The 18431-nt window shown below is 34.5% G+C and overlaps 1 protein-coding gene across 2 annotated transcripts in view; it reads right to left on the bottom strand.

Annotated features, from left to right (window-relative positions):
- Nucleotides 1-18431, bottom strand: part of LOC120514279 (phosphodiesterase 4D interacting protein) — a 249225-nt gene that overhangs the window by 85607 nt on the left and 145187 nt on the right. For both annotated transcript variants that reach the window (XM_039734581.1, XM_039734582.1), the window contains exons 6-9: nucleotides 16271-16388; nucleotides 14732-14892; nucleotides 10060-10216; nucleotides 3512-3565 (exon numbers count right to left, since the gene is read on the bottom strand). In XM_039734581.1, the coding sequence (XP_039590515.1) occupies nucleotides 3512-3565; nucleotides 10060-10216; nucleotides 14732-14892; nucleotides 16271-16388 (490 nt within the window). The remainder of the gene's footprint in view (nucleotides 1-3511; nucleotides 3566-10059; nucleotides 10217-14731; nucleotides 14893-16270; nucleotides 16389-18431) is intronic.

Here is an 18431-nt window from a genome sequence, read left to right as displayed (position 1 = left end):
ATGTAATATCAACATTTTGTTCCCAAGAATCTCTAATTCCTGTTGTAAATTCCATGGTCCAAATGGAATTCTCATAACTCTTTCTTTATCTAAATTCTGTACCACAAATGCTTTCATATACTTTCATATACTAATCTCATGTTTTTTTTGAGCTAATTTTAAATTGGTATTTTGTAAATTCCATGGTCCAAATGGAATTCTCATAACTCTTTCTTTATCTAAATTCTGTACCACAAATGTTTTCATATACTTTCATATACTAATCTCATGTTTTTATTTTTTTTTTTTGAGCTAATTTTAAATTGGTATTTTTCTGACCCAGCTAACTACTGAGTGCAAGATTTGAAACCAGGACATGGACTCAGGTGGTGACAAAGCTACTCACTGAACCACTGTGCTGTGCATAATGAAGATAGTGATGAGGAGTATTGTTGTTGTTTGTAGTTTACTATACAGTAGCTTTAGTGAGTGAAAACAAAATTATCACCCTATACCTTTCTCCCAGTAATGCAGCACTGAAATTGATAAGAGGGTTAAATACACTGATGGAAGGACCATTCAAAATCATCATCCTGCATGTTAGATGCTTTTAAAATTAACATTAAAATATTTAAAAAACACAGAACTCAAAAATACAGTATTTCTAAGCATAACAATATTATTTTCAGTAGACTCAAAAACACAATTTTAGGTTGGAGACTCCTGTTTTCTTTCAAAAAGATTTCAAGCTGCATCTTTGAAGTGATTAAAGAATTGACAGAGGAAATTAGAAATGACAGAGCAAATCTGATGGAGCAAATCTGGAATTTCTTGCTAGATGTTGTAACATATTAAAACATAAGTGCTGGCATTTTTTAAAGAGTGTACATAGTATTATGTGGACTTGTGTTGTTGAGCAGTTATAGAACACCTCATGACATTTAAATTCTATGGTCTGTTCCATTAGAATGCCATTATTCGCAATCTTCAAAGATGCTTGAAATTGAATATTGATGCACTACATATGTGATTAAAACATATTAAATCATTAATTGTTTAGTTTTTAATTAGTGTTTTGTTAATATTACCAAATACATTGTGGATACTTATCCTCATTCTACATACAGGAGAATCCTGCTTGGAATTAGTGCATAAGACAATAGATGAATATAGTAAGATGTTTGCTTCTTCATAATAGTATATTTTTTGTGGCCATTATGTCAGTGTATATTTACCACAAGTTTATACAAGAATAATTAGAGCAGACCTTTTTAAGAGTCTGTCAATATTAAACTTTTCTGTACATGTCATAAAATTTTCAGAGTAGCAAAGAGAGTTGCTGTGTTGTTCCTCACTGGAGTGATGCCTATCTGAACTTTGCATAATCTTTTTGAGTTAGTTTGATATTTTTGAAGTTGGCATTATTTCTTCAGAATCATTATATATATATTAATATGCCACAAAAAAGTGTTCTAAAGTAAAACATTTTTATACAATTTAAAAATACCTTGTCTGTTCTCTTACAATGGGGCTAAAGGGTACCAGTGCCTATATGTCAGTAAAAAACCCTTAAAAAGGACAAAGCAGCTAGGTGTACATGTCACTGGTGAACATCTGGGTGGTGTGGTGAAAACGGCCGCCATGAAACCAAAAAGTCGTTTTTAGGGGAACCTAACCAGCAGCCAGTGTAACATGACTAGTTCCATTCCTTCGTCTCTCGCACCCTCACAGATCGTTACAATATTCTGCCTTACTGATACAAACACATAACATTATTAATCCAGTGTCAGCAAGGAATATCTTTGTGAAATGATGAAATAAGCTTCTGTATCGTGAAAATATATAAGCCATAATAAATGTGACTTTTTCAGTAATTAATGTGTAGCCCTGTATAGAACAGAGAGAGTTATTCATATCTGGGCACCAAAACTCAATAATATCAATAACAGTGCTTGGTAATTATTTTCCATTGTGAATCCATAGCCCTAATGGGGCTGAAAGCCCTGGAGCCCATTTATGTTCTGTTCTGTGTATTGACACCCACTGCACACCCAGCCTACCTGGAAAGGGGTCTCTAATTGAACTGTCTTTCCTAAGGTTTCTTCTTTTTTTTTCCCTACAAAGATTTTTTTTTTTTAGTTTTTCCATTGTCTTCTTAGAGAGTCAAATCTGGGGGGCTGTCAAAGCCCATTGTGGTACTTCTTGTGTGATTTTGGGCTATACAAAAAAAAAATTGTATTGTTTTGAAAGGTCACCGAGGGAAAGACAAGCTTCAAAGTGAAGTTCACAGTTGGTCTCTTTTTAAAAATGGCTGAATGTCATAACAGTGTTTTGCTATTCGCTTTTTTCCTTCTTAAAATGACATGGACATGCTATTTTTTGATATATGTGTAATCCCAAGATGCAGATCATATGGATGTATTTTGTATGTTTTAAAGCATTTGTTAATAACAGGACTTTAGTACCCCTGACCTCAATTGTAAAAAATGAGAAATGGTAATTATTTTTTAAAATGTATAAAATATGTCTCATTTTAAAATGCAGTTTCATGTGGCAAAGTAATATATGCTATGATTGTGAAGAAATAACTTTGACTTGAAAAATACTGAACTTATCCTTTAAAGTAGATAAATTTGAAAACTACCAATACTTGAATTATAAGTACAGTCATTTCATATCAGTATTTACATAAAGTTCCTTAAAGTGTTATTAAAAATGAAGATTTTATCACTATTTTATTATTTGACTTCACAGTGAACAGAAACACATGTATTTATGGAATTTATTGACAATGTCTTTTAATGGATTTTTGGCTGGAAAACAATGATACTGTCCAGAAAACTGTTTATGTTACATCACTTTAATTATAGAATGTTTATTTTATTCAAGCAGTCTGAAGACTAATTTTATTATTAATTACTAAAAAAACAGTTATTCGTTTTAGTTTATTGTAATTATTTTCTGAAAGAAGGCAAGTTACTGAGTTATATTTTTTTAAGCTGTATGCTATTCCAGAACCTCTGAATAAGAAAATATATTACTCACTTTTAAATCTAGTATTAATTACAATTACAATTTAAATGTATATTTATTCTAATTAGATTTAATTATTTTACCATACAGATGAATCATTGGTGCTTAAACAGACATACATGAAATTTGTCATTTTGAACATGTGTAATTAAGCATTTGGATTCCTTTGACCAAAGTAAACTATGATATTACAACAACATATAGTTGTTGCCCAAAGTTGATGGAAAATCTTAGATACAAGGTTGGAACAAACCCTTGTTTGAGTATCAGAAATTCATGTACACACCAACACTTCCATGGGAAAAATGTGGACTTGCCAGCATACCATGCACATCTCTGAGATGTGCAGGTAAAACCAGAGTGTTGTTCTGTGTATAATGTAAACTGTATACAAGAGGTAGTGCAGGAGCTCAGAACTACCCTGTAAGAAGCATTTCATTTCTGATGAACCCACTATAAGTAATACCTTTGGGCACATTCTTTTTAATGGGGCACATACCTGCATCTCCTGCTGAATCCGCAGCTTTTCACGACTGAGCTCATCTTGGAAAAACTGCAAATAACAATACAGGTATTCAGTTCTAAAACATATTATACATACAAAAATACTGCATATATTTTTAGGGTTATATATATGTATTCTGAGTATATTTATAAAATTAGTTCAAATCACATTTACAAAATTAGTTCAAGTCAAGGGAAGATTAGGTCAAATTTGTATAAAAACAACTATAAAAATCAGATGACAATTAAGTAAGATTGTTAAACCTAGACTACACAAAATGATATTTAGCACTGGATTAAACACAAATAGCTAATAATACAAGTGGCTTAAATGATTCCTTAATAGCAGCCACATTAGCTTCTTTCTTATGCTAGTTCTTTGTATTCTGTTTTTGTTCCCATTTATTGATATTTCAATTCAGGATCTTTACTTGTTCTTCACCAGCTTTATAGAATTCCCTTGTAGTTACTATTAGAAATATTAAATACATATTAAATTTATTTAACACAGAGTTAAAAACTCTATACCATATATAATTACACATAGTAATTAGTATTTTTGACTCTATACCATGTGTAATTACAGTATTTTTTCAATCATGGTTTCTCTTTCCATTCAAAACGTAACCTGTAAATTACATGTCATATTCAGTATATACTATATATGTTTTTTACTTTATAATTTCTTTTATTTCCAAGCTCAAATCTCTTCTTTCTTTGAGACAGGCGTTTGTGCCTTTATTATCTTATTTGGGTGTTAAATCAGTCAGCATTACCTTGGCTACAATTAGTACAGAATGCAGATGCTAGGATGCTCCCTGGTACTAAGAAGAGGCATTGCATTTCATTAATTTTAGCCGCTCTCCGTTGGCTTCCTGTGAGGTACATAATTCAACTTAGGGTTTTGTGCTTGGTTTACAAGGCTCTAAATGGTCTGGCTCCATGGTAACTTACTACATTACTTTTATCAAGCATTAGCTTCAAGATCTTTAAAGTCTTTAAGGCAATCACTTTTGACTATTCCCCATGCTCACCTGAAATTAATGGGAGATTGTGCCTGGTCTGTGTCTGTTTATTAGGACTACTTCTTCCGTTACTGCCTTTAAGGCACAGCTCAAGGCCTTTTTGTTTTCTAAAGCTTTCCTATGTTCCTGTGCCCTTCCTTTTTCTATTAATATGTTATTTTTGCATGCATTTTGATTATATTACTTTCTTGTTTTAAATTTGCCTTGTTGGATCGCTATAATTTATTATGATGTACAGCACTTTGGGTATTTAGAGAAAGGTTAGGAGCATGCAAGGTACTATAAAAATAAATTGACCTTGACGTTAACATTGTTACACTGCACCTAGTGACTTATGTGAAGTGTCATAAGCATATTTATGTCTAAAACCCAAACTGTTCATCAAGGGAAAGAGTGATTCCCCCAGATCATGTGACGTGGGTTTTGTTGAACATGATATACTACCTCTATCAAAGAATAATCCACAGGTACAACTTACAACAAACATGTGCTGATTAAAAGTAGGCATCCCCAAAAGATGTCAAACAGTATGCATGTCCTTGCTCAATAATCCTTCTCTTTTTTCTCAAATGATCTCAACATTTCTCATTTTTCTTTAATGTTCTCTCTCCACAAATTTCAACTGCATTGCATTTAGCGGTGTCACCTGTTGATTCATTTCCTTTTTAATGGATTTTTGGCAGCACCCTAGATAGCATTCATTAGTAAGATGACAAATATTTCTGGACATGTGGGACTTGGGACTTCTCTTACTAAATAAAGAACTTCTTTTTTATCTGTAAAATCAGTAGAAGACCACTTACACCCAACAGTGCCACTTGCTGGTGGAATGATTTATAGCTTGACATTTAATGCACTCATTTCACATTTTTGCAAGTGTCATTTTAAACACTTCCTCAGTAAATCAGTTTTAGTTTTACTCTTGAAAAATTATAAAGAAATTATTTTGGTATGTACTATTTTGATGAGTACAGAGAAAAGAGTGCTTCTGGAAGAAAAAATGCATAGAAAACAGCATGAATTATGCCAACACAGTACATCACCCTGCTACTACAAAATGTTTTAAGTAATTGCTGAGTTAGTTGCAGGGTATTGGAAAATGCTTCAAGGTATTTAGCAAAAGTCTAGACACTAAATTCAGTTGTTTTTTTAGCTATAAACTTTACTATAATTAAAAAGCTTTATATTTATATCTAAACAAGACTTATGAGAATTATAATAAAAATAAAGAAGATACGTTGTAGCCTCACTTTTTTACACTGAATGTAATGTTACGAATGTCCGAATACAACTACATTAAAAACATAAGACAAGTTTTCAAGCCTGTCAGCAAAAGTTACTTCATGGAGGTCTAGTCATCTTGTAGTAGAGCTAATTTGGTAGTTTAATTGTTCATTTTACTCTCTATATAAATTGATTTATTTCATAACTATTCTGTGAAGAGTGACTCCTCTAAATTAAGAAGGTATAACATGAGTCACACAGCTTGAATTAAATTTTACAACTGTCGTAGTTTTAAAAGACCTGTGAGAAGGGAAATGATAGATGGATCTAGCAGTCCTCAATCTCTCATGACATTCTTATCCAGTGAAAAAATTGAGTTTGAGACTAGATTTCCAGGAACCAACATAAAAGTCAGGCCAGTGTGCTGCATTGAGGTTGATGAGTGAACAAACTGGAGACGATACTATAATATTTTGGAAGATACTAACTTCACAAACAATGTTTTAATGCCTGTGGATTGCTGGAGAAGATGCAAAGGAAAATAATGATGATCATTGTGATCTCCAACTGCGATTTTTATATAAGAATTTAATATTTAGCATGCTGTTTTTGCTGAATGTATTCATGTTTGGTCTATTGTGAAATATAACGTTCAAAATATTTATTCTTAGCTTTCTTTTGGAAAATGCCCAATGGGGACATAGTAAATGGAGTTTAATAAGCACAACAATATGGCCATCTGGATATATCCTATAATGAACTACAATTTGGCCTATACTGGGTTCACTGTTGCTGGATGTCTTTGCTTTTTTTAGTGTATATTTTGCATTGTGAAAGCTTGTCTGTGTGGTTATTGATTTTAAGCTCGCAAACTTTGTAGGATGAAAGAAAAGTCATGTGGGTTTTAAACTAAGAAATGCCTCCATAATGTATTCTCAACAAAATGTGGTATGTAATATAATATCCTGTTAATTAGCCTTGAAATGTGAGTCTTAGGTATTAGTACAGCAAAGGTGACACAACAGAATTAGAGATGTAAATAACAGTCAGTGTTAGAAAATACAAAGCTTGCATTGGACTAAATCAAGTACCATATCATATTTATAAACATAGTCTCTATCTAAATCTATTCCTTACAAATTCACTTCACTAAAAGACAATTACAGATGGGCTAATTTCAATCAGATTAATTAAACAAAATATATCGTTTATACCCTAAATTGATTTAGTGTAACCATGCTTTCTTGAATATACTCTCATGCCTTTCCTATGATGTGAAGACTTTTTGTTAACATAGCATTAATATCCTGTTGCCAACCTCCTTAGCCTAGCCTTCAAATTTAGCCCTTTGCATTTGGTCAGTTAAGAGTAGCACAATACGGTTGAGCAGGGTGGTTAACAACAGGAAGAACTCTTGCATATTTTTGCAAGCTGACACTCATAGATTATCTATTACTGATATGGTTTGAAAATCCAGGTATTTATCAAAGCAGCCACTCATCCTCTGTGTTACTGAAGGTTAGCAAAAACGTCAACAGATGGAAATATGTTGCATGCTATATCATTAAACCTTTGAGTAAAGCCATTTATTTTTTCACCTTGGATTACTGTAGCAAAATCCAGCTTAAGAACAGATTAGTTGTTTGATATACCAAAGCCTTCTAAAATATTACTTATTTGATATACTGTCTCTAAATGGTGAATGCCACTAAAAATCCCTTAAAAGTACAATTGTTTTCATATCCCTACAATGGAAGCAACTAATGCAGGGTCTTAAAGTGATGGAATGGGGTTGGAGGGGAGCATGTGCAGTCATGCTTGACTGCCCATATCTTTAGCCAGAAGGCACACTTTACCTACATATAATGCTTGCCATTGATAGACAAGGGTATTCAGCCATTGTTAATTATGCTGTCATCTATATCAATGCAAGAGATGATCATCTAATACTAGGTTTCAGAGGGAATTACAGGGTGATATCACACTTCTGGAATACTTACCAGCATACACTAGCAGAAATAAGACAGAATTACTGTATGCTTAGCACTAAGAAGAGAGTATTGTGCATCGAAATATAGACAATGAGGTAAAATGGTAGCTGCCAGTTCAGATAAGCATTTTTCTTTTCTGATTCTCTTACTGGCATCAGAATCCAGCCCAGAGCTGGTGAATAAAGCTAGTCTTCAGTCTCATCTGATAAATACAGGATACAGGCCACATTAATTAATAATGCTTGTAACCTTTTTACATTTTACACTCAAATAAATTAAAATAAACAAAACAGTTTTAATAAACAGTAATTAAAATCAGGTATATCCTTTGTGTAGGTTTAATGTTCTCTCTTTGCTTTTCAAGGTTTATTGTGCATATATATCATTTTTCCTAGCAAATGAAAGTATGTTTGAGGTTTGGGAGGAAAATAATTGACCTGAGTTACACCCAAATACACAGAGAAACCAAGTAAACACAAACAGGTACAGACAGACTAGATTAGTATTTGAAGCCCAGACTCTAGAGCTTTGGAGCTAACCTATTTGCCACCAGTGTGGCTTTATTAGTATCATTGTAATTGGTTTTACCAGGTTTTCTTGACAGGGTGCCGAGCAATCAGAACAAAATATTGTAGATTGATTAACTATGTTACCAGAAACACATCTCCTAACTCTGTAACCCTTAAGTAAGTTCTCATTCAGCATTTGCTCAACCTGGGGAAGGGAAAGTGAAACCTATGTAATTATAAAACAGCCGTGTTTCAATTAATTCTGCATTAGTAAGTCTAGAAAACGAGGAAGGACCTTTTTATATAGTACACCCAAACATTGGAATGATGTGCCCAGCAATATTAGAGAAGCTTCTTCAATCTCTGTGTTTTAAACAAGGTAAGACTTGTATGTGTCTTATTTCAACTGATGCTAAGGTAGCACATAATGAGTCTCATTCATGAAACATTTGTAAATTTATGAGTATATTTGTGCATAAGAGATGGTCAGTCCCGCTAAAACCTCATGATGGATCCACGAACGCGATACTGAACACAGATTTCATCACCTGCATAAGCTGATGAATCCAAATCAATCCCAAAGGGCCAGCATGTTTAATTTGTTTATCAATTTGCATAAATTCACACCCATCTACACCCAGACACTAAGACAGTGTCTTATTTTAACTGAGTTGGAAAAAAGAAAAAGCATTTTATTTCTATTGCACTGACTAGACTATACTCTTTATCTAGAACACAGTTGCTCATTCCAGATAAGTGGCAATGGAAAGGCTACACAAATAGGCCCACAATGTTGAGCAACACACACTTTGCACCATGCATGAGTTGTACATTAATTAAATCATCATTTCCTATTCAAGCATGAAAAAGCACCATTAGATGGAGCCTTGATGCTCTATACTGTCTATGGCACAAGTGATAATAGATAGGTTGGCACATTTTGTTAAACCCATCCTTTACTGGCACTTGCTGTTTTCCACCACAGAGAAAATGGATGTGATCTAGCATTAGTGCAATTATTCTGTTGAGTACAACAGTTAGTATACAGCTTATAGACAGCTGAAATATCCTGGACCTGTCTCCAGTCTTGTGCTTTTTAAAGGCATCCACATAATATTGTGAATATAACAGAGCACAATATGAATTAATATTTATATAAATTATAAATAATGATTTACGCAAATGACAACTGATATTTAGCTGCATTTGTAATTTACGCATGTGCTAACTGCAGTCATAAGCCTGTATAAAATCCATTCATACCTAAAGAGATTGGAGCTACTAAGCTTTTGATGAATGCGGAAATGCATATATTAATTTTTTATGCACAAATTCATTCATCTCTCATTTCACAAATGAGGCCCTTTTTTTTCATATTGCTTGTTTATTAACTGTTATCATTTTAAGACTATCTTTCCAAGTCTTTCCATTTTCCTTTGTCTTCTTACTGTTCATGATGAGCACTTCATTTGCATGTTAGATCACATGATGAGCCTATTTTCTTGTATTCAACTGAAACTGTCATTGCCTGAGGAGTGCTTCATTTCAGAATTTGTATACTTATTATGTATACTTATATGTACTTACTGCATGATGTTTATATTCAAACACTTTTATAGTTGTACTATATTTTTAATCATTTTAAGTTTAAATTCACCTAATAAGACTAAACTGAATTGAACTCAATTGTGATTATCACAGTGAAAGGTGCTAAATAAAGACAGAGAACTTATAGGCAGTAATTTTAAATTCTGTTTAATACATTTAGAATGTAACCTGCCCAGTTCTCCTTACCTCTGCTTCATTTTCTTTCTGCTGCAATGAATTTGTTAGATCTTGGATTTGGTCCTCCAAGCCACCAATCCTATTAGTAAGCATACAGTTCTCATCTGTTAGTTGAGCAATATGATCCTCTTTAGATTTCAGAGCCTGAGTTAGCTGCTCAATCACCCTTAAACAAAAAAGAAAAATGTAAATACAACAGATGATATTAAAAACCTAATTGCCACATGTATAATAAACAGTGTTCAGTGGGATAAAGTCAAGAAAAAGCAGATTCAGTGTAGAGAAGCAACAGAAAGAACTTTTGCATGCAGAGATATGTTAATATGTGAAATTTACAGGCAGGAGAATGGAAAAGAATTTTAAGGAGACTCCAGTCTTAAGACCATTGAGCAGGCTGATTGAAGGATGAACAATTTTGCATGAACTCTTGGAAAGTTTATTTTTCCACTACATCTATCTACTAGAGATTTTAATTCCTGTTGTACCTTGTCTTGCAACCCCATTCATCTCCATACTTTCTGACTGCTTGGAAAATACCAAAGGGGCATTTTGGCTTTATTGCTCGGAGTATTTAAGTGGGCACCTCAAACATAGCTATCACATCTTTACTGAGTTGACATGTTGAGCATTCTTCATCCTTGAGTGCTCACTTTATCCCTTGACTTCTATTTTTGGCCTCAGAAATCCATGATGAGTGTTCTTCTTGGTTTTGTTCAGTTTGCCTTTTTATTTATTTATTTATTTTTTGTACTTTCGCACTTCTGTTTTTACTCCGTTTTGATCATGATCTCATATCATTCTCGCCTTATTGCCTACTTCTCTCTGCCTCGGTGTAAGGCCTTCTGCCCATTCAGACACATAATGAAAACACATGTGTGCATACACATAGTGAAAGCCTGCATCAATCACTGTTTAGTGACATAAGTGTGTGGCAGTAAGAACTCCACATCAAGTAAATTATGAATGGTCAGAAATATAGGTATAAACACTAGGTAAGTTGTTAAAGTTCTGTTTGGTCTCCCAATTCATGTAACAAGATTACATTCAAATCAGTCTTGGACCTAACTAGAAGATGTGACTTTTCGTGTATTATTTTCAGACAAGATACATCTTCATGAAACATAAAAGTGTATATGCTGATGATCCTCTAAGCTAGTAAATATTTCTCTTTCATGTCACTTTGTGCTGGGATTCACATTGTGTGGGGCAGTGAGTAGAGAAAGCACAGAAATGTAAAAAAGTCAATTCCACTTTTTAAAAACCTAATATATACTTTTTGAGACCTTTTAGATAACGTGTATTCAATTTTAGGCATATCGTTGGATTTTTTTTTGCCCACACAAGCTGGGGATTACAGGAAAATACAAAGTTAGCATGTATTCTAAATTAATTTTAAATCAACAAAATAAAGGAAAAAATATTGGTTAGATAATTACTACATAAATGCAAAAGTGCAGTTCAAGTCCGACTGTCCTTTTCTGATTTTACCTTATTCATTTGAGCATTAGTGGAGGGGGGCTACCATGTGCAAAGCAGAAGATCCCTTGATTGAGGTACAACTACATCACAGGGCACACTGATGCGCACACAATCAATTACTGATACAGTGTCACTGATTAACTATCAACAAGGCCAAGCTACCCAATTAGTGTGGCAAAGAACTCCATATGTCAAAAAGGATTGGACCTGGACCTAATCCAAAACAGTCCTGCCCATCTCACCCCCAATTTTAATCAGTGGAAGGAATACAACTTTAATAAAGCCAAAACACCAAATTTCTGGTAAGTGAGAAGAGAAATGGAGTATGAGCAAACTCCTCACAGCCAGCAATCTAAATAAAATCTCAGACAGACTGGAGAAAAATGTACAGACTCCAGAAAGAATGGGACTGAGTTTTGAACTACATTTATGGAGCTGTGACCAACTTTAGGAGCACTAACCACTGTGTAATTTTGTCACCAGTTTTCAACAACTGAAATCTTTATTTAAAATATCCATTGACTTTCTGGACCTGCTTTGGCCATTACAGAGTTTAGAAATGCAATGATTTCTCCTGGCAACTTTGAACATAAGGACATAAAAACATACATAATCTATATATATATATATATATATATATATATATATATATATATATATATATATATATATATATAAAAGCCAATGTGTGTATGTATGTTCCAGCATCACGCCCGAAAGGCTGGATTGATTTTCATGAAACTTGGTACACATGTTTCTTATTGGTCGACTAAAAATACTATAGGATGAAATCAGCCCTAACCCACACCACTCTGGGTAGGGTTTGGGGTGATCTTACGGTCTTGTATGCATGTTATCATCTAGTTAACACTCTCAACGAAAACCAGCGGGCGAACTGGAGGTGACTGAGAATCATCTATATACTGTATATATATAATTCACTAAGGGCACGCAAGACACTGAGCGCAAGCAAGACACTGAGGGCACGCAAGACAGTGAGTGCAAGCAAGACAGAGCCCCGCCCGCCAACTCTAACCCTCCTACCGCGTCATGGGATATGCACGACAGAGCCACACACGTCAACTGTATCTGTCCTCCCGAGTCCAGCGTCGCTCTCGAGGCACGCAACAACTCACCAAACACAGCCTCAGTTGCTTTTGTCTGTGCAAAAGTCCACATGCACCTCTTAGCCACGTTGACTTTACACCGCACGCAAGACAGAGAGCCACGATCGCCAACTCACAGAGCTCCGCCCGCCAACTCTAACTAAGGGCAAGCAAGACAGAAAACGCACGCAAGACAGAGAGCCACGCCCACCAACTCTAAGACCATGGGATACGCATGCATTTAGTGTATAAATGGATATAAATAATTGCATGTAAACGATTTGCCAAAATCTGTTGTATATAAATGATACTGTTTAAAACGTTATTGTTTTTTCATCAGAAAACCCGGTTTCCACGTCTACCTGTATTAGTTTAAATGGCACTTTTACCACTCGCAATATGGCGGACGTGCTGACTTATCGTGTCAACTGGGCAATACAGTGAATGCGGCGTCTATATATTTATGTCTATGTTTTCCGTAGCCTGCTACAGGAAGGTACTCTCTCGACCATTGGCATTGGTTTCACTCCTTGCTATTTTTGTTATACTGCGACGGTGGTTTCCTAAGCCTTTGTTATACTGAATTCCTTTCTCACCGTTTTCCGTTCCTTTTCTTACACCACCGTATGCTACGGCGGGCTTCGGCTAGTTAATTATATTTGAGCACCACCACCACGCGCCTGTTGCTTTTGAAATTAAATCGAGTTCTACGTGTGCGAGTGTGTGTGTCTGTCTGGCACAGAAGTGAGATGTAGAGTCGGGGTGAGGGCTCCAGCTCCAGCTCCGAGGATACGCAAGCATGGCAGCACACTGGCAAAAGGAAACCTCCTAAGAAAGACAGTTACTTAGCTGCTAATGCACAAACGATGCGAGCACGTTGGCAACACGAATCCTCATAGCACAATACTTTCTAGAATCCTGTACTGTTACTTACACAATTAGTATATAGGAGGCAACTGCCTGCATTCTTTATGTTTGAGCAGCACCACGGGCGTCTGTTGCTTTTCAAATTAAATAGAGTTGGCCGGTTCCGACCGTTAACTGGATGATAACATGCATACAAGACCGCAAGACAAGCACATTAGTGAGTCTTTATGGTTTGTTAATTTATTTTTAAAGTTGTGTTTTTTTTAATTATGTTTTTCTCAAACAATTAAATAAAAAAAACACTTTATTTTCCTCCCGGGCAACGCTTGGGTATTCCAGCTAGTTTGAAATATTCAAACTTAACTATCCATCCATCTACTTACTAGACTGACATAGTTTAACTGTAGGATGTAATGATTTGGTATTTTATTAATTTTTGGTGGCACCTTGTAATCTCTTTTTCACATTTTGGTGGCACCTTGTAATCACTTTTTCATAATCTATGCATTTCTTAAGGTGTTTTGAGCATCAATAAATCCATAAATAACATTAGTTTTTGATTTTACAGACTTGAAAAAGTAGAAAATAATTATATTTATGCTTTAACACCATTTGTTTGACCTAAGATGCCACTTTTATTGTGGCAGTTGCTATTACATTGCTATGGGTGACATAAAGGGTCATGTTGTGCGTGTCATTAGGGGTCACGAGTATAAAGGTCAGATTCCAAAAGGTGTAATTCCATTCTTGATGACAGATCAGTGAGACATTTGGTTATGACTCGAGCTAGATTTTTTTAATTTCATTTGCTGTTTCTCTTCAATAAGAATTCTCTAGACTGTCCCAGCAGCTTTAGGAGCAAGACACAAACCACATCTGAGTGGGGTATAAAGCACACTCAGACAGACACACACACTCATCCAGTTAACCTAAACTTCATGTTTTTGGGATGTGAAAGAAAAAAAAACCCAAGAACCTAAAGAAAATCTACCTATGCTACCTAGACTCGGAAAGTATGTGCAAATAAATGTCAGACAGCGAATGACCAGGCCATGATTTGACCTCATCTCTAAGAACATAGCAGAAGTAACATCTGTGTTATTTATACTAGTTTCGGTATTGTGCATTGCTGTCATTTTTTTATACCCTTGAGCTAACAAGGCTAGATGGCAAGGAGCTGTGTGGCATTTTTGATTTTTTACCTTTTACTAAAATAGTATGTGTTGTACCTTTCTTTTTCAGAAAAGAATTGTTGGTCCTTCAGGCTTTGGTGAGCTTCGCTCTCTTTTTCAAAGTTCTTCAGTCTTTTCTCTAGGTTTTGGCAGCGAATAGTCTCTGCTTCTGCATGAGTTGCCATTTTTTCTGCCTCCTTCTTTGCTAGCTTGGCTTCCTAGGAATGCAAAAAAATACGTTTAAATCATTGTATACATTGTGATTAATTTAATTTCAAGAAAACATTTCTAGAAACCTTATTGGCAATAAAACATAGACTTCTTTGTATGTTATGTCTTTTATGGGATCTAAAATAAAAGATGATTGCCATTCACTAGAAACAATCCCAGCATCATTGGCTCAGGGCAGAAACCATTGCTAATCAGTGTGCCATGTGTTTATTTTTAGAATTCAAGCTGTTTAGTGGTTAAGAACAGCAAGACAAAATAATCCTTATTGTATTTAATGTTTTTATGTAAACTATCGTTTTTTATTTGCATTATATTTTGTGATATTTTAAATTCAGAAGTAAATCTGTTCTAATCAGCCTTGACAGGTTCTAAATAGTAGAGTAAGGAGATGCAGAGGTGTAAGGATAAATATATGGCAAAGAACAAAAAAAACACAGAAGGCATTTTACCACTGGAAATGCATTATGTACATTTAGACATTTAGAAGATGATTTTATCTAAAGCAACTTATGAATCTTAAGTGCATAAAAGATAAATACCAAAGCGTCCACAAGTGTGGCAAAAAGCAAATGATGATGACATCTCAATACAAGTGTTTTTTTAAATTGAGAGTCAAGTAGCAGTTCACTGAAACAGAAGTGATTTTAGTTATAAACATCCTGGAATGAGTGCAGTTAATTGTTTAGTTTTACTTATTTCATTGGATCAAAGTGGGCAAACAAACATGGGTATGTTACTTAAGTTGTGAACCAATTTAAATCTTCCTCCTAAATATAATTAACTCAAAAACTAAATGACTTCATGTACTCTACCCATCCCAAGATTTTTAAATTCACTGAAGAGCCACATGACACAGAATTGCTTTATTAAAATGTGAAATGGTCTGTGAAAATGTAAAAATCTGTGAGATCATTTAAGGTAGAACTTTTATTGGTGAATTGGTGGCAAACTCAGGCAGCTGAGTTGAAAATGCAGAAGTGGGGTTTCTCTCCTAAGGACAAACCAATCCTGCCAATTAATGAGATGAAGGCATGGAAAACAAAGTATTCAGTAGTTAACAGTGCTCTTTCCAGACCCTATTAATTTAAAGCTCTATAAATATAATTAAAATGTGACCTTGAAGGGAACAGTGGGGCATCCCAATAAAACAGTGTTATCGCATTAGGATGCTAAATAGCAATAATTTAGCACAGGAAGGGCCTGGTTGGTCTTTATTACTGTATGATGCAATTCAGTATGTATGTCCTTTAAGAGGCCTTATGAAAGTGGAACTTAAATGATTTATATTGAAAATTCGTTGTGCAGGAAGAATCTGGCTAGATGTAATTCCTTTGAAAATTACAACTCTTGATGATTTGTTCTCACCTCTTGAAGAAGCTGGATCTTGGTCTCCAAGATCTCTTGCATATGGTCGATTTCTTGCTGTCTCTGTTGACATTGCCGCTGCAGCTTTGCCTCATTGCTCAGGCTTTCTGCTGTAATCCTTTACAATAAACAGATAAAATGCCCAATTTATTGATCACATTTCTAGAAGCAGATAAAATTCTATAACAAATAATATACTGTATCTGTAACTGGAAATGAAACAACATCAATACTTACATTAAGGGATTAAAATCTAAACTGTGCAGATTTTATCCAGATCAATACATTTTTAATGCTGTAGTGTATTCAGTCATATTCTTTGCTTTGTTCTCCTTAATAATTCAGATTACTTCAATACTTAAGTTTAATTATGATATTCAAAAGCAAAATAACAATAGCCACATATTCAGCCCTTGGCAAATCAAAGCATAAACGTGTATTTGGAGAAATCAAGGCACCACTGCAAGTCATGCTCAAAGGTCTTGTATGAGTGCTTGTGTAATGAAGAGAATCTGCGACGTGCAATATGAATCACCTTTTTTATTTTTAATGTGCCAATCAATACTTCTTATGGTTCTCCCATAACCTAGATCAATACAAATTTGTTCCAGTGCAAAAAATAATGCACAACATCACATTGTTATATTCTTGTTATATTCTTATTGTTATATTCTTCTTATATTCTTATTGATCTTCGATGGACTCATGTATTTGTGATGATATCAACTTCATTCATCTGTCCTCTTATCCATTTTATGAATATGCTATTATAAAGCACATATTTAATTTCTAGGGCAGGGTCACCAGAAATCAGGTGTAATACTGGCAACTACTGGCACAACAACCTATATTAACTACAATGTTGAAGTCCTGAAGGATTCTAGTATCTGACAGTTATAAAATAAGCCTATAAGGCCAGTAATAAAATTACATGGAATTTTAATTTATATGGCAGTTCTTATCAAACTGAGAATGTTCTAAATATGTATGCATTGACTATTCAAGGTCTTCCACATTTTTTGCTTGACACCAAGACATGTCCTGTCTGTGTTGGCATTTGTTTCCTCCCAACACCTCAACGACATGCATAAACTAGTCAAATAAGTGAGTGTGGATGTATGTGTATGTGATCGTTTACTGTGTTAGACTAAGTAATGAACAAACAATCTTTTATCATGAAAGACAGGCTACTTGATGCTATCTAGTCATGTTCTCTTCCCAATGCTCAGCCCAGAGAAAATGATATTTTTTAATTAAGTTTAAATGATTTTCACTTGAACCCCAAAGTATTCCTTGTTTTTCTCCTTTTGAATGCCTGCCAGATGTAAAATTTGTAAAGAATAAGATTTTAACCATCACTTGTTTGGTAACTCTGCTTCTAATGTGGAGGTCATCAGTGTCAGCTTCTGTAATCATTAATCCAGTTTGATCTGGCAGCTCTAGCCATCTAAGATCATGTGAAGGTCACAGGAGAAAATGTTATGAGCCAATCAGAAGCCAGCTGCAGTGGTGAAAGCCAGATGTCATTCTACACCAGGGCTACTTTTAGCAGCATCTGTAATTTAATCAGAGCTGTTTATTGAGATGTACCCTTATTAACACAACAGGAAGCCAGCCAGCCAGATCTGAAGAGTCTGAAAGGCAAGGCAAGCGAAAACTTCACTATAATAAACATCTTCTTGAGTTGTTTTTATGTTTGAAGAGTAACCAATAGCCACTTGAATATGTTCAAGAAAACAACGAATATTATAGTCACCTGTCGCTGTCATCCTCATAACATAAAGCAACCAGTAGCGTAATAGTTACTAGTACAGCCAAAACCCTTTACACAAAGAAAAATTAATAATTGGTATCATGTGCACAAATAAGGACATTTAAAACCCTTGGCTCAATATTTTCGGAGACATATTTTTTGATTTTTTCCATATTGTGAATATTTACTAGGGTTTATCAGTGTGATGCATTTCTGCTATAATTGTCATTTTATTTGTTAATTATTTACTTCATGAAATACTGCCATAGAAAGTTACCACTCGAAGCAGGAATGCTCTATCTTCATTCTGCAATGTTAAAGTAAAATAATTGCAAATTTTATGAGCCTTGCAATCAAATCTCAATGTACTGTTAACTGTGTGATTTTAATTAGTTTTAAGTTTGAGCA

Source organism: Polypterus senegalus, chromosome 14 (assembly GCF_016835505.1).
Source record: "Polypterus senegalus isolate Bchr_013 chromosome 14, ASM1683550v1, whole genome shotgun sequence".
Classification (NCBI taxonomy): domain Eukaryota; kingdom Metazoa; phylum Chordata; class Cladistia; order Polypteriformes; family Polypteridae; genus Polypterus; species Polypterus senegalus.
This window is presented reverse-complemented; position numbering and strand designations above follow the sequence as displayed.